Here is a 26,181-nt window from a genome sequence, read left to right as displayed (position 1 = left end):
CTGTATATTGAGCAAGCAGTGAAGGAAACAAAAGAAAAATTCAGAGTAGGTATTAATATCCATGGAGAAGAAATAAAAACTTTGAGGTTCGTCGATGACATTGTAATTCTGTCAGAGACAGCAAAGGACTTGGAAGAGCAGTTGAACGGAATGGACAGTGTCTTGAAAGGAGGATATAAGATGAACATCAACAAAAGCAAAACAAGGATAATGGAATGTAGTCGAATTAAGTCGGGTGATGCTGAGGGAATAAGATTAGGAAATGAGACACTTAAAGTAGTAAAGGAGTTTTGCTATTTGGGGAGAAAAATAACTGATGATGGTCGAAGTAGAGAGGATATAAAATGTAGACTGGTAATGGCAAGGAAAGCATTTCTGAAGAAGAGAAATTTGATAACATCAAGTATAGATTTAAGTGTCACGAAATCGTTTCTCAAAGTATTTATATGGAGTGTAGCCATGTATGGAAGTGAAACATGGACGATAAATAGTTTGGACAAGAAGAGAATAGAAGCTTTCGAAATGTGGTGCTACAGAAGAATGCTGAAGATTAGATGGGTAGATCACATAACTAATGAGGAAGTATTGAATAGGGTTGGGGAGAAGAGAAGTTTGTGGCACAACTTGACCAGAAGAAGGGATCGGTTGGTAGGACATGTTCTGAGGCATCAAGGGATCACAAATTTAGCATTGGAGGGCAGCGTGGAGGATAAAAATTGTAGAGGGAGACCAAGAGATGAATACACTAAAGCCCGTCTCACACGGAGCAAGGTTCGCCGCAAGTTTGCGAGATGGCGTGCATGCCTGCCGGCTTGCAGGGAAAGGAGCCGGCTATCTTCCATGCCGAAGCTCTCCTACAGTGCAAGATCGTCAGCTAGTTGTGTTGTGATCGGCTGCATGTTGTATCGAACGAAGATGGCTGCTTCAGGTACAGATGTTCAGAGCAAACAGGCGTTATTAGCTGTTTTGGTGCTAAACGATGCAGAAATGCATGCTAATGAGAGAAGAAAGAATGGACGAAAAACTGGATTAAGAAGAGAAACACTGGAAAAGGTGTGCTCTCCATGCTTCATAAAGAGTTGAGGTTAATTCGCATAACACCTACTTTTGTTTGAAAAGTATCACCATTTCATTACTGTTTGATTTTATAAATATACCAATAATGACTGTTATATACGACTTTATTTTATAGGATAGAAGATCGTAAATCCTTTGCAAATTTTATACAAATGGATGTATTGGTATTTCCAAAATGAGTGCCTCTGCACGCAAGTGTTTATTATAATAGTTTGCGCTTTTCACGACGTACAGACACTGTTCTTCCCTGTAAGTACATATGAATGCTTCAATCGCTTCCTTGGACCACTGCGGTGCCATTATTTAATAATTATAAGAACTTCCTACAGCACCTCACAACAGCAGAAAAGCGACTATCAACAAAGGCTTCCCGCCCAAGCTTTCCGCGTCTGAAGTCAGAAACGAAACGCCTCATGATTGGCCAACGCAGGTAGCACACAGGGAACCTTGCAAGAAAGGTTCCCAGCAAGGTAGCCCGCTAGCAGACGATGGAGCCTGCAAGGTAGCCGCCGCGCGAGCCAGCAAGGAAACTTACAGCGAATCTTGCTCCGTGCGAGACGGGCTTAAGCAGATTCAGAAGGATGTAGGTTGCAGTAAGTACTGGGAGATGAAGAAGCTTGCACAGGATAGAGTAGCATGGAGAGCTGCATCAAACCAGTCTCAGAACTGAAGACCACAACAACAACAACAACCACCATAAAAGTTCAATGGGATTCATGCCAGGCAATCTGGGTGGCTAGATATTCAGTCGAATATCGCATACAACTGTGGTCCAGTGATAATTACATTATTGCTGGGGAACATTAAGGGGCAGCAAATGGTCTCTAAGTAGTCGAACATAACCATTTCCTGTCAATGATCAGGTCAGCTGGACCAAAGGACCCAGTCCATTCCACATAAACACAGCCCACGCAATTATGGAGCCACCACCATCTTGTACAGAGCCTTGTTGAGAGCTTGTGTCTGCTCCACACTTTAACCCTACCATCAGTTCTTACAATATGAAAACATAATTCGTCTACTAGGCCCCCATTTTCCAGTCTAGGGTCCAACCGATGTGATCATCTGTTTTTGTTTTGTTTTGCTTTAGGGGGCAAAAAACAATTGGGGTCATACGTGCCCAAGTCAAAACTATAGAACACGAATACAGAGAGGAGTTAAACAACTATACCTCAGTCCCAATGGACAGAATAGAAGACAGCTAAAAACAAGCATGTGGAAAAAGGGCTAAACCGACATGCAGAAATGGAGTTCCAAAACTAAAAATTAAATGGCCTTCACCATATTGCTTCGGCAGATAAAAAGTAAAACGCAGTCGACAGCCAGCAAGTCATTCACTAAAACAGTTGATAAAACAAACGGCAAACCCAAGCTGCAATGTAAATTGTTAAAAAAAGGGCATTCCAGCAGGACGTGGCGGAGGGTTGAAATTTGGGCGCAATGCGTATAAAGTGGTGGGGGCAGTGCCACTGAGCAAATGACGATGGCTAAAAAGGCAGCACCAAATACGCAGCAGAGTTAAAATAATCTCCTCCCAGCAGGAGGGCTGACAGGAGGTCGTCCAAAGAGCTGGGAGAGTCTTAATGAGCCGAAGCTTATTCCCATGAAGGGAAGACCACTGGCAATGCTAAAGGGACACCACCTACTGACAGATGGCAGCACAGAGATCATCAGAGGGAATATAGTTACTCGCGGGCTGAGGTACGAAGACTGCAGCGTTGGCAGCTGTGTCAGCAGCCTCGTTTCCTGGCAGACTGACATGCCCAGGGACCCACAGAAACGTGACACTGCCTCCACCAAGAGTGAGCAGTTGACAGTTTCCTGGACCCGCTGCACTAAGGGATGGGCAGTGTACAGCGCACATAGAAATTGGAGGGCACTGAGTGAGTCTGAGCAGAGGACACAATTGGAAAAGCTGTGTCTCCCGATGTACTCCGTGGCCTGATACAAGGTGAAGAGCTCAGCTGTAAATACCGGGAAGTGTGCCGGAAGCTGATATCGAAAGACACCCAACCCCCTGGTCAGTCAGAGAGCCATCAGTGTAGACAAAGGTACTATCGCAAAATTCCATGTGAAGGTTGTGAAACTGGAGGCAATAGACCGAGGCTGGAGTTGTGTCCTTAGGAAGTGAATAAAGGCCAAGGTTAACATGGGCCGCTTCACGAAGCCAAGGTGGTCAAGGGTTCACACCCACCAGATAAGTTGCAGGTAGTGCGAAGTTAAGCCGCCGTAGCAAGTGGCGAAAGCGGATCCCAGAAGGTAACAGAGAATAGGGACGAGCCCCATACTGCCGAGCAAAGGGATCATCAAAGGAGGAGGCAGAGGAGGGGTGGCCACGCTTGGCAGACAAATGGCATGCATACCTGCTGAGGAGAAAGTCACGGCAGTAGGAAAGTAGGAGTTCAGCAGCTTCAGCATACAGACTCTCAACAGGACTGGTGTAAAAGGTGGCCGTGGCCAAACGGATCCTATGAGACGGGGTAAGAGGGATGGACGTACAGACGCATAAACAAAGCATCCATAGTCGAGTTTCGAATGGACAAATGCAGGAAGGTGATTTGATCGGCACCCCAGGAAGTACCATTGAGGACACACAGGAGATTGAGCGACCGCATACAGTGGGCTGCCAGATAAGACACATTGGAGGACCAAGAGAGTTTCCTATCGAGCACGAGTCCCAGAAATTTTGTAGTTTCTATGGATTGGAGGGCAACAGGCCCAAGATGCAGAGATAGTGGGAGAAACTATTTGCACCGCCAGAAATTCATACAGATGGTTTTGTCAGGGGAAACACGAAAGCAATTGTTGATGCTCCAAGAGTAAAGATTATCAAGACAGCACTGAAGATGTTGCTCAGTGAGACAGGTCAATGGAGAACTGCAATAGATGGCAAAATTGTCTACAAAAAAAAGAGCCAGAGATGCCCGGCAGGAGACAGGTCATTATATGGTTAATGGCAATAGCAAAGAGGACGATGCTCAGGACAGAACCCTGAGGCACACCATTTTCCTGGATAAAGGTGTCCAACAAGGCAGAACCCAACACACTTTGAAAACTCAGTCTTGTAAAAATGCCCAAAGAAAATAGGGCAGGCGCCCATGGAAAACCCACGTGTAAAGAGTATGGAGGATACCAGTTCTCCAGCTGGTGTCGTAGACCTTCTCCAAATCGAGAAACACAGACACAGTCTGAGATTTCCACAGAAAACCATTCACGACATGGGTGGACTAAGTAACGAGATGGTCAACTGCAGAATGCAACACTCAAAATCCACACTTTGCATTCGTTAGTAAATGTCGAGACTCTAGCCACCACACCAGCTGGGCATGCATCATCATACATTCCATTAGCTTGCAAATGCGGCTGGTAAGAGAGATGGGGTGGTAGCTAGAAGGAAAGATTTTGGTCCTTGCCACGCTTAGGTACAGGTACGATGGTTGCTTCATGGCACCATGCGGGAAATGTGCCCTCTGGCCAGATGCAGTTGTACATGTTTAGCAGAAAGTGCTTGCCTGCAAGAGAAAGGTGCTGCAACATCTTCATGTGGATGGTGTCCGGCCCTGGAACGGAGGATCAGGATGAATTGAGAACATGCTTGAGCTCCCTCATAGTGAAGGCGGCATTGTAGCACTCACGATTCGGAGAAGAGAAAGGTATTGCCCGAGCCTCCTCCGATCGTTTCCGATGGAGGAAGGCAGGGTGATAGTGCGAAGAGCTCAAAACTTCTGCAAAATAGTGGCCCAAGGTGTTGAAGATAGCAACAAGGTCCACAATAACATCATGAGCTACTGTCAGGCCGGAAATTGGGGAATGGATCCTGGTCCCAGAGAGCCGTCGGAGGTTGGCCCACATGACAGAGGAAGAGGTGGAACTGTTAAAAGAACTAGTGAATGAGAGCCAGCTAGCTCATTTGCTATCCCGAAGGACGCAACGACACTTTGCACGCGTCTGTTTATAATGAATGCAGTTTGCCATCGTACAATGACGGTTAAAAAGGCTCAGAGCATGTCTCCGTGCTGCTTCGCAGCACACCTCAGTCCACCAAGGGACTGGAAATCAGTGTGGTAAAGAGGAAGTGCGAGGAATGGAATATTCTGAAGCAGTACGAATAATGTTGGTGGTAATGGTCCACCTGGTCATCACAAATGGGGAAATCTTGTTCTTCGAAGGTCGCAAGGGAGGAGTAAAGCTGCCATTTAGGCGTGCATGCGGATGGGGTAGGAGTCAGCAAACGGAGAGCACACGGGAAATGGTCGTTCGAGTAGGTGTCAGAAAGAATGGACCACTCAAGACAATGGGCAAGCTAGGCAGTGGAATACGATAGGTCCAAATGGGAATAGGTGTGCGAGGAGTCGGAAAGGAAAGTGTGTGCTCCCGTATTAAGGCAGAAGAGGTTGAGTTCGTTAAGAAGGTCAGCCAAGAGGGCACATCTCTGACAGGTCCTGGGAGAACCCCAGAGGGGATGATGCACATTAAAGTCACCGAGTAGCAAAATCAGGGGAGGTAGCTGCCCAATAAGCTGAAGGAAGTCTACCCTGGTGACATCGAAGGATGGAGGTACATAAATGGTACAGAGGGACAAAGTCTGGCGGAGAAAGAAGAGGCGAACTGCAACAGCTTGAAGACGGGTAGTTAGGGAGATTGGTTTACTATGGAGGTCATCCCGTATGAGCAACGTGACGCCCCCATGAGATCGAATGCCAACCTCAGGCGGAAGGTCAAAACAAATCGGTAAGTAACATGAACACTCAAATTGGTTGTGAGGGCGCAATTTCATTTCCCGAAGGCAGAGTACAAGGGGATGCTGCGATGCTCAAAGCAGCCATAAATCTTCCTTGTGGGACCAAAGGTCACGAACATTCCATTGGAGGACACTAATGAGGAGGAAGAGATGGAGGTGTGTCAACTCAACAGCCACCAAGTGACAGCCAGTATAGAGTTGCTCCTACAGGGCGCAGGAGCAGGAGCAGGAGGATCCTGCTCCATAGGGTCCACAGAAGCATCAGCTTGCTTGTGTGGTCGGTCCGTGGAGTCCAATGCTGATAAACAGTTGGTGGTGCACACTTGCGAGACAGTGGCCGGCCAGGCTAAGGTAGCACGTGGTAACACCACCAAACAGGATCTTCAAGTTGGCAAAGGAGGAGACCGTTAGCCTTTAGCGGACTTCTTCAAGCCTTTCCAGTTAGGGGAAGACTCAGGTGTTGTTTGGCTGGAGGTGACGGAGGAAGTCTTCAAGAGAGTACTCCTTCTGTCCTTTCCTGCCTACTAATTGTGTAGTTGGTGGCTTCACCCCTTGAGGCGAGAGTTTGACAGTTTATTGCACAGCGGGACAGGGGGATGGCAATGCTACCTTGACACTGGGCGATTTCACAACCTCCGAGCCGAATTTGAGGTCGCATGTCTGCGTGGCCATGTCCTTCGTGGAGCGAGGGGTAACAAGAACAGAACTATGGGTGCCAGAAGGGAGAACACAGGGTTTGTGACCAGCCAGTAACTTGCAAGCTACTAGGTAATGCACATTTTCCTTTACCCACATCTCTTGGACAGCCCGCTCATCTAGATACACGGGACAATCCCGAGAGGAGGGGGCATGGCCACCATTGCAGTTGATACAGCAGAGAGAAGGTGGACAATCGCCCTCGTGTGCATCCCCGCCACAGATTACACACTTGGCTGGGTGTCAACAAGATGTTCTAATGTGGTTAAAACAATGACACTGATACCACCACATTGGGTTTGGAATGTACGGCCGGACTGTGGTAATTTCAGAGCCTGCTTCGGGCTTGGACAGCAGCACCACCCTACCAAAAGTGAGGAAAAGAGTGCGAGTGGGCACTACCTTTTTCATTACACAATGAATGGCAATGTCACACTTATCAGAGAGGTAATATTGTATTTCGGCCTCAGTTAGACCGTCAAGCAGCCTGGTGTAAATTACACCACGGGAAGAATTCTGTGGGCCTGGACATGGAGAGGGTAGCCATGGAGAAGCAAGGTAGCAAGCAGGTGTTGTGACAGAGAATCAGAAGCCGTCTCCAAAACCAAAGTGACATTCCGTAAATAAGAGCAGGATTTCACAGGGCCGGAAATTGCGTAAACACCTTTCTGAATAATAAACGGATTGACTGTGGTAAAGGAGACCGTCTTCAGTACATGAGACCACAAGGAACCGTGGTGCAGCAGGAAGGGTCTTCGAATAAATAGCCTCATTACGATTACAGTTTGCAGACGTCGATGGAAGATGAGTGACTCATTGCGAGAAAATCCCCCATGATGCCAGCACCTCCGATGCACGCTCCTTCCAACTGTGGGCTCCCTTCACAAGGGGGGCACACCCACCTTAGGTGACTGTTCACACCTCCCGAACATCTGACAGAGGGACCAATCAGCAATTTGGGAAGGTTGCATCTCAGGCAATCACCCCTTCCTGGGCCTGGCCTGTACCAGGGGGTACATGCGAACTGTACCTGTCGACCCAGGGCTGGGAATTACGCATTACCCAGTCACATGTTACGCGTCAGACGCGTGGGCCGGCCTTCAGGATTGCACAGGGAGGAAGAAGAAAATGGAGGAGCCTCAAATGCCGTAGCAGATGAAGGGGAGAAGAAGGTGAACGAAGAAAGGAAAAAGGAGTGAAAAACAGTGGTGAGACTGTTCTTATGTCAGCTACGGATAATGGGGAACATTCCCAAAAACACCCAGACATGTTCCCCAAGGGAGGGGAAAAAGAATAGCAAGAGGATACGCATGTAGCACATTAGGGAAAATTTCTGTAAAGGCTGGGTTCCTGTGGTAGCCAAGCACGAACCTGCCAAAGAGTGGTGAGCCCTCTGGGGGTGGGGGTATCTTTTGGTATTTCACGCAGAGTTGCTTGTCTGTTAACACTGACAACTCTGTGCAAATGTCACTGCTCTCAGTCGTTAAGTGAAGACCATCAGCCATTGCATTGTCCGTAGTGAGAGGTAATACCTGAAATGTGGTATTCTCGGTGTGCTCTTCACACTGTGCATTTCAAAATATTGAATCCCCTAAAAATTTACAAAATGGAAGGTCCAATGCTTCAAGCTCCAATTATCATTCCACATTCAAAGTCTGTTAATTCCCATCATGCAGCTACAGTCACATCGGAAACCATTTCACATGAATAACCTGAGTACGAATGGCAGCACTGTCCTTTAACACATGGTGAAAGTGATATTACTGCCATTTGTATATGTGCATATCACTATCCAATAACTTTTGTCACCTCAGTATATTCAAAAGAGTAGAATACCTGAGAATGAGCTGCTTTAATGTGCACTTCCATGTCACTTTATTACTTCCAAGTTCCATGTGATATTTCCACTATTGCAGATTATTGGCCCACAGAATAAGTTGTCAGCACAGCATAAAGTAATGGAAACTGACTCTACCCGTACCAACAACCTTCACCTGTCAAAAGTCTGTGTGCTTCTTCCCTTATACCTGCAAATAAAGGCAGCTCGATTTCCTAAAATGTTTTTACACGCTGTATGTCACGTATTAAAAAGTAGCAGTAAGCTAATATTTTCTAGAATTTTGTGGCCAATAAATTTAAGTAAAAAAGAACCAAATTGTTGTTAATCACAGCTGCCAACCTTGAGAAGAGGCCGTCAGTAATCACAAGCAAATATGGCAGATGATCAACCCACATGGGCAAAAGTGAACACTAGCACTGCATGGCAGCATTTAGTGGTAGAAGATCACGAACAAATGTTCCTTCGATCTTTACTGACACAGTCGTGGAACAATGATTATGTGTTACCAAGATGTTGATAACATGTTGATAACACGTTAAAAACATCGGTACTCCAGTACTATAGGCACACAATGGTGGAGAACATTGTAAATGCACCTTGATGATGAAATCACTCAGACAGGTTTACTGCATACTCAGGAAGGAAATCATTACAATGTATGAAACATTTTAGTAGTCTATAGTAAGCGTAATGTGCCTTTAAAAAAATCAAATTGTTGTTGTTGTTGTTGTTGTGGTCTTCACTCCTGAGACTGGTTTGATGCAGCTCTCCATGCTACTCTTCCTGTGCAAGCTTCTTCATCTCCCAGTACCTACTGCAACCTACATCCTTCTGAATCTGCTTAGTGTATTCATCTCTTCGTCTCCCTCTACGATTTTTACCCTCCACGCTGCCCTCCAATACTAAATTGGTGATCCCTTGATGCCTCAGAACATGTCCTACCAACCAATCCCTTCTTCTGGTCAAGTTGTGCCACAAACTTCTCTTCTCCCCAACCCTATTCAATACATCCTCATTAGTTATGCGATCTACCCATTTAATCTTCAGCATTCTTCTGTAGCACCACATTTCAAAAGCTTCTATTCTCTTCTTGTCCAAACTATTTATCGTCCATGTTTCACTTCCTTCCTACAGTCCATACAAATACTTTCAGAAATGACTTCCTGACACTTAAACCTATACTCGATGTTAACAAATTTCTCTTCTTCAGAAACGCTTTCCTTGCCATTGCCGGTCTACATTTTATATCCTCTCTACTTCAACCATCATCAGTTATTTTGCTCCCTAAATAGCAAAACTCCTTTACTACTTTAAGTGTCTCATTTCCTAATCTAATTACCTCAGCATCACCCGACTTAATTCGACTACATTCCAGTATCCTCGTTTTGCTTTTGTTGATGTTCATCTTATATCCTCCTTTCAAGACACTGTCCATTCCGTTCAACTGCTCTTCCAAGTCCTTTGCTGTCTCTGACAATTACAATGTCATCGGCGAACCTCAAAGATTTTATTTCTTCTCCGTGGATTTTAATACCTACTCCGAATTTTTCTTTTGTTTCCGTTACTGCTTGCTCAATATACAGATTGAATAACATCGGGGAGAGGCTACAACCCTGTCTTACTCCCTTCCCAACCACTGCTTCCCTTTCGTGTCCCTCGACTCTTAGAACTGCCATCTGGTTTCTGTACAAATTGTAAATAGCCTTTCCCTCCCTGTATTTTACCCCTGCCACCTTTAGAATTTGAAAGAGAGTGTTCCAGTCAACATTGTCAAAAGCTTTCTCTAAGTCTACAAATGCTACAAACGTAGGTTTGCCTTTCCTTAATCTTTCTTCTAAGATAAGTCGTAAGGTTAGTATTGCCTCACGTGTTCCAACATTTCTACAGAATCCAAACTGATCTTCCCCGAGGTCAGCTTCTACCAGTTTTTCCATTCGTCTGTAAAGAATTCGCGTTAGTATTTTGCAGCTGTGACTTATTAAACTGATAGTTCGGTAATATTCACATCTGTCAACACCTGCTTTCTTTGGGATTGGAATTATTATATTCTTCTTGAAGTCTGTGGGTATTTCGCCTGTCTCATACATCTTGCTCACCAGATGGTAGAGTTTTGTCAGGACTGGCTCTCCCAAGGCCGTCAGTAGTTCCAATGGAATGTTGTCTACTCCGGGGGCCTTGTTTCAACTCTGGTCTTTCAGTACTCTGTCAAACTCTTCACGCAGTATCGTATCTCCCATTTCATCTTCATCTACATTCTCTTCCATTTCCATAATATTGTCCTCAAGTACATCGCCCTTGTATAGACCCTCGATATACTCCTTCCACCTTTCTGCTTTCCCTTCTTTGCTTAGAACTGGGTTTCCATCTGAGCTCTTGATGTTCATACAAGTGGTTCTCTTATTTCCAAAGGTCTCTTTAATTTTCCTGTAGGCAGTATCTATCTTACCCCTAGTGAGACAAGCCTCTACATCCTTACATTTGTCCTCTAGCCATCCCTGCTTAGCCATTTTGCACTTCCTGTCGATCTCATTTTTGAGACGTTTGTATTCCTTTTTACCTGCTTCATTTACTGCATTTTTGTATTTTCTTCTTTCATCAATTAAATTCAATATTTCTTCTGTTACCCAAAGATTTCTACTAGCCCTCTTCTTTTTACCTACTTGATCCTCTGCTGCCTTCACTACTTCATCCCTCAAAGCTACCCATTCCTCTTCTACTGTATTTCTTTCCGCCATTCCTGTCAATTGTTCCCTTATGCTCTCCCTGAAACTCTCTACAACCTCTGGTTCTTTCAGTTTATCCAGGTCCCATCTCCTTAAATTCCCACCTTGTTGCAGTTTCTTCAGTTTTAATCTACAGTTCATAACCAATAGATTGTGGTCAGAGTCCACATCTGGCCCTGGAAATGTCTTACAATTTTAAACCTGGTTCCTAAATCTCTGTCTTACCATTATATAATCTATCTGATACCTTTTAGTATCTCCAGGGTTCTTCCATGTATACAACCTTCTTTCATGATTCTTAAACCAAGTGTTAGCTATGATTAAGTTGTGCTCTGTGCAAAATTCTACCAGGCGGCTTCCTCTTTCATTTCTTAGCCCCAATCCATATTCACCTACTACGTTTCCTTCTCTCCCTTTTCCTACTACCGAATTCCAGTCACCCATGACTATTAAATTTTCGTCACCCTTCACTATCTGAATAATTTCTTTTATTTCATCATACATTTCTTCAATTGCTTCGTCATCTGCAGAGCTAGTTGGCATATAAACTTGTACTACTGTAGTAGTTGTGGGCTTCGTATCTATCTTGGCCACAATAATGCGTTCACTATGCTGTTTGTGGTAGCTTACCCGCATTCCTATTTTCCTATTCATTATTAAACCTACTCCTGTATTACCCCTAACTGATTTTGTGTTTATAACCCTGTAGTCACCTCACCAAAAGTCTTGTTCCTCCTGCCACCGAACTACACTAATTCCCACTGTATCTAACTTTAACCTATCCATTTCCCTTTTTAAATTTTCTAACCTACCCGCTCGATTAAGGGATCTGACATTCCACGCTCCGATCCGTAGAATGCCAGTTTTCTTTCTCCTGATAACGACGTCCTCTTGAGTAGTCCCCGCCCGGAGATCCGAATGGGGGACTATTTTACCTCTGGAATATTTTACCCAAGAGGACACCATCATCATTTAATCATACAGAAAAGCTGCATGCCCTCGGGAAAAATTACGGCCGTAGTTTCCCCTTGCTTTCAGCTGTTCGCAGTACCAGCATAGCAAGGCCGTTTTGGTTATTGTTACAAGGCCAGATCAGTCAATCATCCAGACTGTTGCCCTTGCAACTACTGAAAAGGCTGCTGCCCCTCTTCAGGAACCACACGTTTGTCTGGCCTCTCAACAGACACCCCTCCGTTGTGGTTGCATTTACGGTACGGCTATCCGTATCGCTGAGGCACGCAAGCCTCCCCACCAACGGCAAGGTCCATGGTTCATGGGGGGAGGAATCAAATTGTAAAACATCTATTTAGACAATTTTTGTAGCTCCCTAATTAAGATGATAAATCCATAACAATTATGGAGAAGTTGCAACAGTTGGTAGCCATGGTTAAGTGATGATACAATGTATATGATGAAGACAAGGAAGTAATTAAAATATTTAATCCTAACGTAAAGCTCCTTACATGTTTAGCCCACATGCTATATGGCATAGCCGAACCAGTACATTTAAAATATCACTATGTGAATACACTTATATCGACACAAAATACAAAGGTTTGTTAATTCTGACAGCATTAATTAAATCAATGCCAGTTTTTTTTTTCCTTCTGTTGAAGGTACTCTTGAAAGCACCTGTAAATGTGAAGTATCTGGATAAATGCGTCATGTTTTACTGTAGTAATTTTGATGAAGTGAAACTGCTCACAAGGACAGGTCCCCAGCTGTGTGGTCTACTATTTGAAACCAAATATGTGGTGATGTAGGTTAAGATCCCAGGTAGCGCACCCAGCAACAATTCACCTGGTGAGCCCCTGTTTGCAAGTAACTCACAAAAAAAATTGGAATTTTGCATGACACTCAATAGTATTAAAAAAGTTTACATAGGCTGGATGCATGGTGTAATAGATAGGGTAAGGGCTTCAGATGCAGGCAGTTGTGGGTTCAAATCTCGTTATCTGCATTTTTTTTTTTTTTTTTTTTTGCTTTTCATTTTTAAATCTTTATCGAAATGACTTTATTACTTTTATTCAATTAACTGGTTTAAATGTATTATTTATTTTTATTCCTTTGTCACATCATTTTCATCAGTATATGAACTTTTCATTTGTTTCATTTTTTCTTTATATCATTTTTTGCACTCTAAATTTTTTTGAATGTTAATTTAATTATATTCATTTATTATAATAGTCAGTTATTTGAAAATTCCTATCTATAGGTTAAAAAAGCAGAAGACAAAATAATCTATTTATATTTACTGTGCAATGGTGTGAAAATGTATCTTTTGTTACAAGATGTGCAATTTTTTTGCATGATAACTGTCATACAAACATTTACAATATAGCATAAATTCCTGTTGCACTATGGACAAAATAACACAGATGAAGATTTAAATGAAAGAAGGGTTTATAAGTAAAATGAAATTCAAGCAAAACGAGGAATAGATATGATGAATGCAATAACCTGGGCAAAATAATAGGATGATAAAAGAAATTAAATTGAAATTAATACCTAAAATTAATTAAAACACATAAATGAAGATTCAAGTGGAAAAAGAATGATAGAAAGAAAAATGGCAGCAAATGAAGAAGTTGGTATTGTGATTAAAAAGATGTGGCAAAGGAATGGAAATAAAAAATTACATTTAAAATCAATCAAATGAACAAAAATGATGATCAATGTCATTTCAGTAAAGATCTGAATATAACCTCCTGCATGTAAGCCCTTACCCTACCCATTACACCACACAGCCAATCTATGTAATACAACTTTAACACCACCTTTTATGAGGTCCCACCAGGGTGAATGGCTGCAGTGAGATATATCTTAGATCGTTACTGACATAACCATATAGACAGTTTCAGACAGTCAATCCCACCGCTGGGGATCTCTCCTTGTTAGGGGCCATAAATCCCTGTAAATTTATTTAAGTTAACACCTGTTTGCTTCATCCATTCAGAGGTCTAAATGATTTTTTTAAAGGTTGCAGACAGTTTTGAAGCCACTGATGCAGCTTGGATTAAGGATGCGCAATTGGTATTCAAAACATCAGATTTGAAGCTATTCTTGATTTATATCAAATCAAATCTAGCACATTTGTATGTAGCAACAACGAAGTTGGAAGCCACATATGGTGAAATCTTTGACAATTACTGATGAGGTTGACAATTTATTCATATAAGTATGCACCTGTCACTTTTTGTGATGTAGGAAAGATCATTTTCTATGCACAAAAATGTTCTCTCAAATGCTTGAGCATGAGTGAAGAAAATTTGGAGAAACTGTTGTTGTGTACTATTTCACAAGTAAACAAATAAAAATAGAACAGAATTTTGGTACACCAATTTTTATTGCTTTGCTGTCTCGTAGTGCATGTTTAGTGATATTATATTGCATGAATATCTGCACATTTTACAATTTGATAGTGCACAAAAATCTGGGCACTAGTAGTTAGAAACGTAATGAAAATTAAATGGAAATGGGTAGGACATGCAGCCAGGTGATAGACTATTCGGGATTCCAAGATGTAAGAAAAGACCAAGACTCTGACATGGTGGCAAGTAGGCAGACACTTGAAAAGGTGCAAGACCAATGTAGATGCCTACATGACTGTAACGCATGTAAAAGTCTAGAGAGGTCTCTCTACTGCAGTGGCTGTCAAATGACTGATGATTATTGATGATGGTGATGACTTTATATAAGTCGTATTTTTGTCCAGACTGTCAAATAACAAAAAACTTTCCAAAAATTAAAAACACACATTTCTCATCAAGTTTCATCCAACCAATGAAAATTTGCTCTGTACAAATTTGTTTTGTTAATGTATCTGTAGTAAACTTGCACCAATCCTATAATTAATACTGCCAATGCGTATCCAGGTACAGTTATCTTAAGAATCAGTGCAACTGTCATCATCTTTACTTGCACCTACACTTATGCTAAGCTAAAGTACACAACAATTAAACACTTATTAAATGTAATTGTTTCATCTGTATTTATCAACAAAAACAATTAAAGAATTTCTGTTTGACAAATAGTGGAGATACTTTCACAAAAAACCCATAGGTCTGAAGAAGTTAACCTCTGTTTCTTAAACCTCAACCATTCATTCAGATTCTACTGACAAAGTCAATAATTCTTAATTTAATAATGCCTGCATTAACAGTGCTATGAAATGTATCAACAAAAAATTCTCACATATATTTGTCTTCCAACCAATAAACGGCAACAGATGTGTACTCACCGCCGACATGAGCGGTGCAGTGCAAACGTGGCACTCACAACTCTGTTGCTGGGATGGAGAAAGAGATGACGTTTGTGGAGCTAACTCCCCATCACCAAAGTTATTCCCACCACTGACTGCACTGCCACTGTCCTGTGGTTGCTCACTACCTTCACACTCTGCCCTGTACTCATGGGCTGGGTCTGGCTTGTGATGGCTGATAAAAACACCATTATTATTGTTAAATATAAATTGTACTTTATATTTTAATACAAAGGTGCACATTCCACAAATAATTTTGCTACATTTATTATAATTTTGATTTAATACAGCTATGCTGTGTAGATCTGTTTATAATGAACGTAGCTTGCCATCATAGGATGACAGTTAAAAACACAGAGAAGACGTCCCCATACATGAATTGTGTCGTGGCATGCCTAAGTCCACCAAGGGACCAGGACAAGGTGTTGTAAAGAGAAAGTGCAAGGAATGGAATGTTCTGCTGCAGTAAGGATAATGTTTGTAAGATATTCCACCTGGTCATCATAACACGGGAAATCTTGTCCGTCGAAGGTCACTGGGGAGGAGTAAAGCCTCCAGTTGGCCTTAATTAGCTGCCATCTGGATATGCACGGAGGTGGGGTAGGAGTCAGCAAATGGATAGCACACAGGAAATGGTCACTCGTGTATGAGTCAGAGAGAAAGACCACTCGAGACAATTGGCAAGCTGGGCAGTGCAGAAGGATGGGTCCAAATGGGAAAAGGTGTGCATGGAGTCTGAAAGGAATACGGGTGCTCCTGTGTTAAGGCAGACGAGATTAAGTTGATTGAGAATGTCAGCCAAGAGGGCTCCTATCGAACAGGTTCTGGGAGAACCCCAAAGGGGATGGTGTGCATTAAAGCAACTGAGAGGTGAAAAGGGGTGAGTAGCTGACCAATAAGCTGGAGGAAGTCTGCCCTAATGACATCAAATGACAGAGGCATGTTAACAGTAGAAGGGATAAAGGTCAAGTGAGGCAGCAAAAGGTGAACAGCAACAGCTTGAAGACTGGTAGTCAGGGAGATGGGTTGATTATGATCATCATCCCGTATGAGTAGCATGACACGTATGTGAAAAACGGCATCCCATTTGAGTCAATTGATGTTTCAAAGTATTGCACTGAATAGGTGTTTGAATGTTGTGCAGGTGTGGTTAAATTTAATGGAGCTAAACTTCTAACTGTTGTTATTTATAGATCCCCAAACTCCGATTTCACAACATTTTTGCTAAAGCTAGAGGAGGTTCTTGGTTCACTTTATAGGAAATACAAAAATTTAGTTATATGTGGTGACTTCAATATTAATTGTATAAGTGATTGTGCAAGGAAGAGGGTGCTGGTAGACCACCTTAGTTCATATAATCTTATGCAAACCGTATTCTTTCCAACGAGAGTGCAAGGGAACAGTAGAACAACCATAGACAACATTTTTGTTCATTCCTCATTACTAGAAGGGCATTCTGTTAGCAAAAAGGTGAATGGCCTTTCAGATCATGATGCACAAATTTTAACTCTAAAAGATTTTTGTGCTGCAACACGTGTTAAATATAGTCATCAGCTGTTTAGGAAAGCTGATCCAGTTGCTGTAGAGACCTTTGTAAACCTTATCAAGGAACAAGAGTGGCAAGATGTTTATAGCGCTGATACAGTAGACGATAAATATAATGCTTTTCTCAAGACTTTTCTCGTGCTCTTTGAAAGTTGCTTTCCGTTAGAGTGTTCAAAACAGGGTACTAGCACAAACAGGCAGCCTGGGTGGCTGACTAGAGGGATAAGAATATCTTGTAGAACAAAGTGGCAATTATATCAAAACATTAGAAACAGTAAAAATCTAAATGCGGCAGCCCATTACAAACAGTATTGTAAGGTGCTTAAAAATGTTATTAGGAAGGCAAAAAGTATGTGGTATGCAGATAGAATAGCTAAGTCTCAGGATAAAATTAAAACCATATGGTCAGTCGTAAAGGAAGTGGCTGGTCTGCAGAGACAGGTCGCGGATATAGAATCAGTGCGTAGTGGGAATGTCCGTGTTACTGATAAGTCGCATATATGTACAGTATTTAATAATCACTTTCTGAATATAGCAGGTGAACTAAATAGAAACCTAGTCCAAACAGGGAATCAATAGCGCTCGTGGAAAAAAGTGTTCCGAGACTGTTACCTGAAATGCTCCTCCATGATACTGACAAGAGGGAGATTGAGTTAATAATTAAATCACTAAAGACCAAGAACTCTCATGGATATGACGGGGTATCTAGCAGAATACTGAAGTATTGTTCTATGTACGTTAGCCCAGTACTTAGCCATATCTGTAACTTTTCCTTTAGGAGTGGTCGGTTTCCTGACCGATTAAAGTACTCTGTAGTGAAGCCACTTTATAAAACGGGAGACATTGATAATGTTGACAATTTTAGACCTATTTCTATGCCATCGGTGTTTGCTAAAGTTATCGAGAAGGTTGTATATACAAGGTTACTGGAGCATTTAAATTCACATAATTTGCTGTCAAATGTTCAGTCTGATTTTAGAAATGGTTTAACAACTGAAAATGCTATATTCTCTTTTCTCTGTGAGGTTTTGGATGGATTAAATAAAAAGTTGCGAACGTTAGGTGTTTTCTTTGATTTAACGAAGGCTTTTGACTGTGTTGACCACAAAATATTAGTGCAGAAGTTGGACCATTATGGAGTAAGGGGAGAAGCTTACAATTGGTTCGCCTCTTACTTTAAGAACAGAAAGCAGAAGGTAATTCTCCGCAATATTGAGAGTGGTAGTGATGTTCAGTCCCAATGGGGCACTGTTAAGTGGGGCATTCCCCAAGGGTCGGTGCTGGGGCCACTGCTGTTTCTTATTTATATAAATGATATGCCTTCTAGTATTACAGGTGATTCAAAAATATTTCTGTTTGCTGATGACACCAGTTTGATAGTGAAGGATCTTGTGTGTAATATTGAAACAGTATCAAGTAATGTAGTTCATGAAATAAGTTCGTGGCTTGTGGAAAATAATTTGATGCTAAATCACAGTAAGACTCAGTTTTTACAGTTTCTAACTCACAATTCAACAAGAACTGATATTTTGATCAGACAGAATGGGCATATTATAAGCGAGACGGAACAGTTCAAGTTCCTAGGCGTTTACAGTTTAGCTGTTGTGGAAAGCCCATGTCCAGGATCTTGTTCAGAAACTAAATGCTACTTTATTTACCATTAGAACAGTATCTGAAATAAGTGACACTTCAACACGAAAAGTAGTCTACTTCGCATATTTTCATACGCTTATGTCGTATGGTATTATTTTTTGGGGTAATTCTTCTGATATATGTGGTGTAAGTTTGAGAACCTCTTGTCGACCCCTATTCAATAGTCTGGGAATTCTGACATTGCCCTCACAGTATATATTTTCTTTAATGTCGTTTGTTGTTAGCAATATTAGCTTGTTCCCAAGAGTTAGAAGCTTTCACTCAGTTAATACTAGGCAGAAATCAAATCTGCATGTGGAATGCACTTCCTTGACTCTTGTGCAGAAAGGAGTGCACTATTCTACTGCATCCATTTTAAATAAGCTACCACAATAACTCAAAAATCGTAGCCCAAACGCTTTTAAGTCTAAACTGAAGAGTTTCCTCATGGCTCACTCCTTCTATTCTGTCGAGGAGCTCCTGGAAGAGCTAAAGAATTAAGCAAATTCCAGTGTTACATTGTTGATTTTCTTTACTTAAACTTACGACTTGTCACCTGAATATGTTTTTTATATTTCATTTTATCTGTTTCTAATATCGTGTTATAATTTTATGTATTGACTCGTTCCATGACCATGGAGACTTCTCCTTAATTTGGTCCCACAGAACAATAAATAAATAAATAAATAAATAAATAAATAAACTCCCCCATGAGATGGAATGCTGGCCTCGAGGGGAAGGTCAAAATGGAACAGGAAGAAATGCGAAAACTCAAGGTGGTCATGAGGACGCAATTTTGTTTTGTCAAGGCAGAGAAGAAGTGGACTCTGTGATTCTTAAAGCAGCCATAAATCCTCTTTGTGGGATCGAAAAACGCTGTGAACGTTCCATTGGAGGAAAGTCATGCTGAGGAAAAAATGAAGGTGTGTCATCTCAGCGGCTGCCAAGTGCCAGCCAGCAAAGACTCACTGCTACAGCGCACAGAGGCAGGAGGATCCTGCTCCATGACGTCCACAGAAGTGTCAGCTTTGTTCTGCTGTCAGCCTGCGGAGCCCAACACAGAAAAACATTTAGTGGTGCCTACCGGTGATACAGGGGCTGGTTGGGCGAGGGTCTCACATGGTGACACTGTCGAAGAGGATCTTCGAGTCAGCGAAGGTGAAGACCATTTGCCTTTGTTTGACTTCTTTGAGCCTTTCTGGATAGCAGAGGAAGACTCAGGAGTTGGTTGGCTGGAGGGACATAGGAAGTCTTCAGAGGAGCATTCCTTCTGTCCTTTCCTGCCTGCTGGTTGTGTAGCTGGTGACTTTGCCCCGTGAGGTGAGAGTTTGATAGTTTGTTGCACAGCTGGATGCAGACAAGGCGATACTACCATGACACTGTGTGATTTCACAACCTCAGAGCTAAATCTGAGGTCGCATGTCTGCGTGGCCAAATCGTTTATGGAGTGAGGTGTAGCAAGAACAGTACTGTAAGTGCCAATAACTTGCGAGCGACCAGGTAAGGTACTTTTTCCTTTACCTGGATTGCCTGGACAGCTTGTTCATCTGGATACACAGGACAATCTCAAGAGGCAGCGGCACAGTCGCCATTGCAGTTGATACAGTGGGGAGGAGGAGGTGAACAATCGCCATCATGCACACCCCTACCACAGGTTACACATTTGGCTGGGTGTCGACAATACATTCGAGGGTGGTTGAAATGATGACACTGGCAGCAGCGCACTGGGTTCCGAATGTGATAACTTTATAGCTTGCTTTGATCTTGGAAGGAAGCACCACTCTACCAAGGGTGAGAAAAGAGTACTTGTGGGCACTAAGGAAGTATCTACCTTTTTCATCACCCAATGGATGGCAATGACACCCCGATCAGAGAGGTATGTTTGGATTTCAGCCTCGGTCAGACCGTCGAGCAACATAGTGTAAATAATACCAAGGGAAGAATTCAGAGTTCTATGGGCCTTGACACAAACAGGATAGCCATGGAGAAACAAAGTGGCAAGCAGAAGTTGTGCTTGAGAATCAGAAGTAGTCTCCAAAAGCAAAGTTCCATTGGGTAAACGACAGCAGGATCTCACAGAGCCGCCAACTGAATCACCCACCTTTCTGAATAAAAAACAGATTTACCATTGAAAAGGACTGCCCATCTTCAGTACGTGAAACCACAAGGAACCAAGGTGCAGCTGGATAGGTCTTTGAATTGGGACCTTCATTCCATTAACATTTGGTGGTCTTTGACTGCAGAGATGATCATTGGCTCATTGTGAGAAAATCCCCCACGATTGCCAGCGTCTCCAACACAGCATACCCCTTCCAACTGGGAGCCCCCTTCAGAAGGGTGCGCACCAGCCTTAGGTGATTGTTCACACCTCAGGTCACACCTCCCGAACACCTGACAGAGGGACCAATTGGCAATTTGGGAAGGTAGCAAGCAGCTCAGGCAATCACCCCTCCCTGGACCGGTCCTGTACCAGGGGTATGTGTGAACCAGGGCTGGGAATTACACATTACCCAGTCACCTGTTACATGTCAAGACACATGGGCCAGCCTTCAGGAGCGCACAGGGAGGAAGAAGAAAATGGAGGAGCCTCAAATGCCGAAGCGGAGAAGAAGGTGAACGAAGAAAGGAAAAAGGAGCGAAAAACAGTGGTGAGACTATTCTTATGTCAGCTATGGATAATGCAGAACATTCCCAAAAACACCCAGACATGTTCCCCAAGGGGGGAGGAAAAGAACAGCAAGAGGATAGACATGCAGCATGGAAGGGAAGAGATGCTGCAAAGTCTGGGGCCCTTTAGCAGCCAAGCAAGAACCCACCAAAGACCAAGGAGCCCCCTGGGAGCATCAAGGGGTATGGTGAATCAAGTGAAGTGAAGTTTTAGAAATGTTAATATTGTTTTAGTGAATCTGCTACATCTACACCTCCATCTATACTCAGCAAACCACCATGAGATGCATGCCAGAAGGTATGTCCCACTGTACCAGTTATTAAACAACTAGTACAATGGGATCAGGGTTTCTTCCTGTTCTGTTCACTTATGGTGCATTACAAGAATGATTATCTGAATGCCTCTGTCTGTGCAGTAATTATTCTAATCTTATCGTCATGATCCCTATGTGAGCAATACGTAGGGGGTTCAGGTATATTGCTAGAGTAATCATTTAAAGCCAGTTCTTGAAACTTTGTTGACAGACTTCCTCAGGACAGTGTATTCTAGTTCAGTTCCTTCAGTATCTCTGTGACACTCTCCAAGAGATTAAACAAATCTGTGACCATTTTTGCTGCCACTCTCTGTACATGCTCAATATCCCCTGTTAGGCCATTCTAGTACGGGTCTGGTCCCATGAGTGATTTGTAAGCAACAGCCTTCGTAGACAGACTGAACTTCCGCAATATTCTACCGATAAACTGAAGTCTACCACCTGGTCTACCACCTGCTTTACCCACAACTGAACCTGTGTGATCCATTCAATTTCATATCCCTATGAAGCGTTACACCCAGGTGCTTGTATGAGTGGGCCGATCCCAACAGTGACACATTGATATTATAGTCATAGAATACAATTTTTTTATTTTGTGAAGTGGACAATTTTACAGTTCTGAATATTTATAGCAAGTTGCCAATCTCTGTACCACTTTGAAATCTTATCAAGATCTGACAGAATACTCATGCTGCTTCTTTCAGATAGTACTTCATTATAGATAAGGCACACCCAAAGTTACTTTTACATCTGACAATGGCGGTACATCCAAGATAACACAGTGTGTTCTCCCTATCAAAATGTCTTCAATACAGTCACAAACTTCACTTGATACCACGTATGATCATACATTTGACAATACGTGCAGGTGTGGTACTAAGTTAAATGCTTCTCGAAAATCAAGAAATAGAGCACCTACCTGTTTATCTAGATCCAGAGCTTTCACTGTGTCATGTAATGTATGTATACCACAGAAATTCCCTCCCATTACCAACTGTTCTATTGGGCTCATATCTATCCGTTGCACGGTCAACTATTCTTTTAAACTAGAGCCATAGCTCCTCTACATGCTCCTGCCCTGTACCGAAAGGCATTGTTAGCTACAACAGGCCGAAGATATGCTTTATTTGTGCTGCACATTTTAGCAATTTTGACTCAGATAAACTCATGTTGCAGTGTTCTTCCTCGGCACTCCAGCGTACGAGGGTGCATAGAATTAGCTAAGCGAAAAATCAGTGCAATATAAAAACAAAGATGATGTGACTTACCAAACGAAAGCGCTGGCAGGTCGATAGACACACAAACAAACACAAACACACACATAAAATTCAAGCTTTCGCAACAAACTGTTGCCTCATCAGGAAAGAGGGGAAGGAGAGGGAAAGACGAAAGGATGTGGGTTTTAAGGGAGAGGGTAAGGAGTCATTCCAATCCCGGGAGCGGAAAGACTTACCTTAGGGGGAAAAAAGGACAGGTATACACTCGCACACACGCACATATTCATCCACACATATACAGACACAAGCAGACATATTTAAAGACAAAGGGTTTGGGCAGAGATGTCAGCCGAGGCGGAAGTGAAGAAGCAAAGATGATGTTGAATGACAGGTGAGGTATGAGTGGCGGCAACTTGAAATTAGTGGAGATTGAGGCCTGGTGGGTAACGGGAAGAGAGGATATATTGAAGAGCAAGTTCCCATCTCCGGAGTTCTGATAGGTTGGTGTTGGTGGGAAGTATCCAGATAACCCGGACGGTGTAACACTGTGCCAAGATGTGCTGGCCGTGCACCAAGGCATGTTTAGCCACAGGGTGATCCTCATTACCAACAAACACTGTCTGCCTGTGTCCATTCATGCGAATGGACAGTTTGTTGCTGGTCATTCCCACATAGAATGCATCACAGTGTAGGCAGGTCAGTTGGTAAATCACGTGGGTGCTTTCACATGTGGCTCTGCCTTTGATCGTGTACACCTTCCGGGTTACAGGACTGGAGTAGGTGGTGGTGGGAGGGTGCATGGGACAGGTTTTACACCGGGGGCGATTACAAGGATAGGAGCCAGAGGGTAGGGAAGGTGGTTTGGGGATTTCATAGGGATGAACTAACAGGTTACGAAGGTTAGGTGGACGGTGGAAAGACACTCTTGGTGGAGTGGGGAGGATTTCATGAAGGATGGATCTCATTTCAGGGCAGGATTTGAGGAAGTCGTATCCCTGCTGGAGAGCCACATTCAGAGTCTGGTCCAGTCCCGGAAAGTATCCTGTCACAAGTGGGGCACTTTTGTGGTTCTTCTGTGGGGGATTCTGGGTTCGAGGGGATGAGGAAGTGGCTCTGGTTATTTGCTTCTGTACCAGGTCGGGAGGGTAGTTGCGAGATGCGAAAGCTGTTGTCAGGTTGTTGGTGTAATGGTTCAGGGATTCCGGACTGGAGCAGATTCGTTTGCCACGAAGACCTAGGCTGTAGGGAAGGGACCGTTTGATATGGAATGGGTGGCAGCTGTCATAACGCAGGTACTGTTGCTTGTTGGTGGGTTTGATGTGGACGGACGTGTGAAGCTGGCCATTGGACAGGTGGAGGTCAACGTCAAGGAAAGTGGCATGGGATTTGGAGTAGGACCAGGTGAATCTGATGGAACCAAAGGAATTGAGGTTAGAGAGGAAATTCTGAAGTTCTTCTTCACTGTGAGTCCAGATCATGAAGATGTCATCAATAAATCTGTACCAAACTTTGGGTTGGCAGGCCTGGGTAACCAAGAAGGCTTCCTCTAAGTGACCCATGAATAGGTTGGCATACGAGGGGGCCATCCTGGTACCCATGGCTGTTCCCTTTAATTGTTGGTATGTCTGGCCTTCAAAAGTGAAGAAGTTGTGGGTCAAGATGAAGCTGGCTAAGGTGATGAGGAAAGAGGTTTTAGGTAGGGTGGCAGGTGATCGGCGTGAAAGGAAGTGCTCCATCGCAGCGAGGCCCTGGACGTGCGGAATATTTGTGTATAAGGAAGTGGCATCAATGGTTACAAGGATGGTTTCCGGGGGTAACAGATTGGGTAAGGATTCCAGGCATTCGAGAAAGTGGTTGGTGTCTTTGATGAAGGATGGAAGACTGCATGTAATGGGTTGAAGGTGTTGATCTATGTAGGCAGAGATACGTTCTGTGGGGGCTTGGTAACCAGCTACAATGGGGCGGCCGGGATGATTGGGTTTGTGGATTTTAGGAAGAAGGTAGAAGGTAGGGGTGCGGGGTGTCGGTGGGGTCAGGAGGTTGATGGAGTCAGGTGAAAGGTTTTGCAGGGGGCCTAAGGTTCTGAGGATTCCTTGAAGCTCCGCCTGGACATCGGGAATGGGGTTACCTTGGCAAACTTTGTATGTGGTGTTGTCTGAAAGCTGACGCAGTCCCTCAGCCACATACTCCCGACGATCAAGTACCACGGTCGTGGAACCCTTGTCCGCCGGAAGAATGACGATGGATCGGTCAGCCTTCAGATCACGGATAGCCTGGGCTTCAGCAGTGGTGATGTTGGGAGTAGGATTAAGGTTTCTTAAGAAGGATTGAGATGCAAGGCTGGAAGTCAGAAATTCCTGGAAGGTTTGGAGAGGGTGATTTTGAGGAAGAGGAGGTGGGTCCCGCTGCGACGGAGGATGGAACTGTTCCAGGCAGGGTTCAATTTGGATGGTGTTTTGGGGAGTTGGGTCATTAGGAGTAGGATTAGGATCATTTTTCTTCGTGGCAAAGTGATATTTCCAGCAGAGAGTACGGGTGTAGGACAATAAATCTTTGACGAGGGCTGTTTGGTTGAATCTGGGAGTGGGGCTGAAGGTGAGGCCTTTGGATAGGACAGAGGTTTCGGATTGGGAGAGAGGTTTGGAGGAAAGGTTAACTACTGAATTGGGGTGTTGTGGTTCCAGGTTGTGTTGATTGGAATTTTGAGGTTTTGGAGGGAGTGGAGCTGGAAGTGGGAGATTGAGTAGATGGGAGAGACTGGGTTGGTGTGCAATGAGAGGAGGTTGAGGTTTGCTGGAAAGGTTGTGAAGGGTGAGTGAGTTGCCTTTCCGGAGGTGGGAAACCAGGAGATTGGATAGTTTTTTGAGGTGGAGGGTGGCATGCTGTTCTAATTTCCGGTTGGCCTGTAGAAGGATGCTCTGAACAGCCGGTGTGGATGTGGGAGAGGAAAGATTAAGGACTTTTATTAAGGATAGGAGTTGACGGGTGTGTTCATTGGCTGAGTTGATGTGAAGGTGAAGGATTAGGTGGGTGAGGGCAATGGATTGTTCAGTTTGGAACTGGTATAGGGACTGATGGAAAGAAGGGTTGCAGCCAGAGATGGGAACTTTAAGTGTAAGGCCTTTGGGGGTAATGCCAAATGTCAGACAAGCCTGAGAAAATAGAATATGGGAGCGTAATCTGGATAGGGCGAAGGCATGTTTGCGGAGGGAATGTAAATAAAACTTAATGGGGTCGTTGTAGGGGTGTTGTGAGGGTGACATGGTATTAGAAGGTGGAAAGTGTAACATGAGGCTGAAATGAAAATGAAAATAAAAATATATGGGAAGAGATAAAGGTGGACTGAAAGTAACTGGAGATCTGGTGTGAAAAAAGGTGAGAAGGTGTTGGTTACAGCTGGGCTATGTTGGACTTGGGTTGGTAGACAGCGATGTGCACAAAGGTTAGGTGGTTGTGTTGCCACCAAAA

The 26,181-nt window shown here is 43.5% G+C and overlaps 1 protein-coding gene across 3 annotated transcripts in view; it reads right to left on the bottom strand.

The window, feature by feature from the left end:
* The window catches only part of LOC126259264 (protein FAM193A-like), a 242,585-nt gene that overhangs the window by 145,440 nt on the left and 70,964 nt on the right, over positions 1-26,181 (bottom strand). For all 3 annotated transcript variants that reach the window (XM_049955899.1, XM_049955897.1, XM_049955898.1), the window contains exon 9: positions 15,318-15,513. In XM_049955899.1, coding sequence (XP_049811856.1) covers positions 15,318-15,513 — 196 coding nt within the window. The remainder of the gene's footprint in view (positions 1-15,317; positions 15,514-26,181) is intronic.

The sequence above is a fragment of the Schistocerca nitens genome, chromosome 5, assembly GCF_023898315.1.
Source record: "Schistocerca nitens isolate TAMUIC-IGC-003100 chromosome 5, iqSchNite1.1, whole genome shotgun sequence".
NCBI lineage: Eukaryota > Metazoa > Arthropoda > Insecta > Orthoptera > Acrididae > Schistocerca > Schistocerca nitens.
The sequence above is the reverse complement of the archived record's forward strand: the minus strand, read 5'-3'. Positions and strand labels throughout refer to the sequence as shown.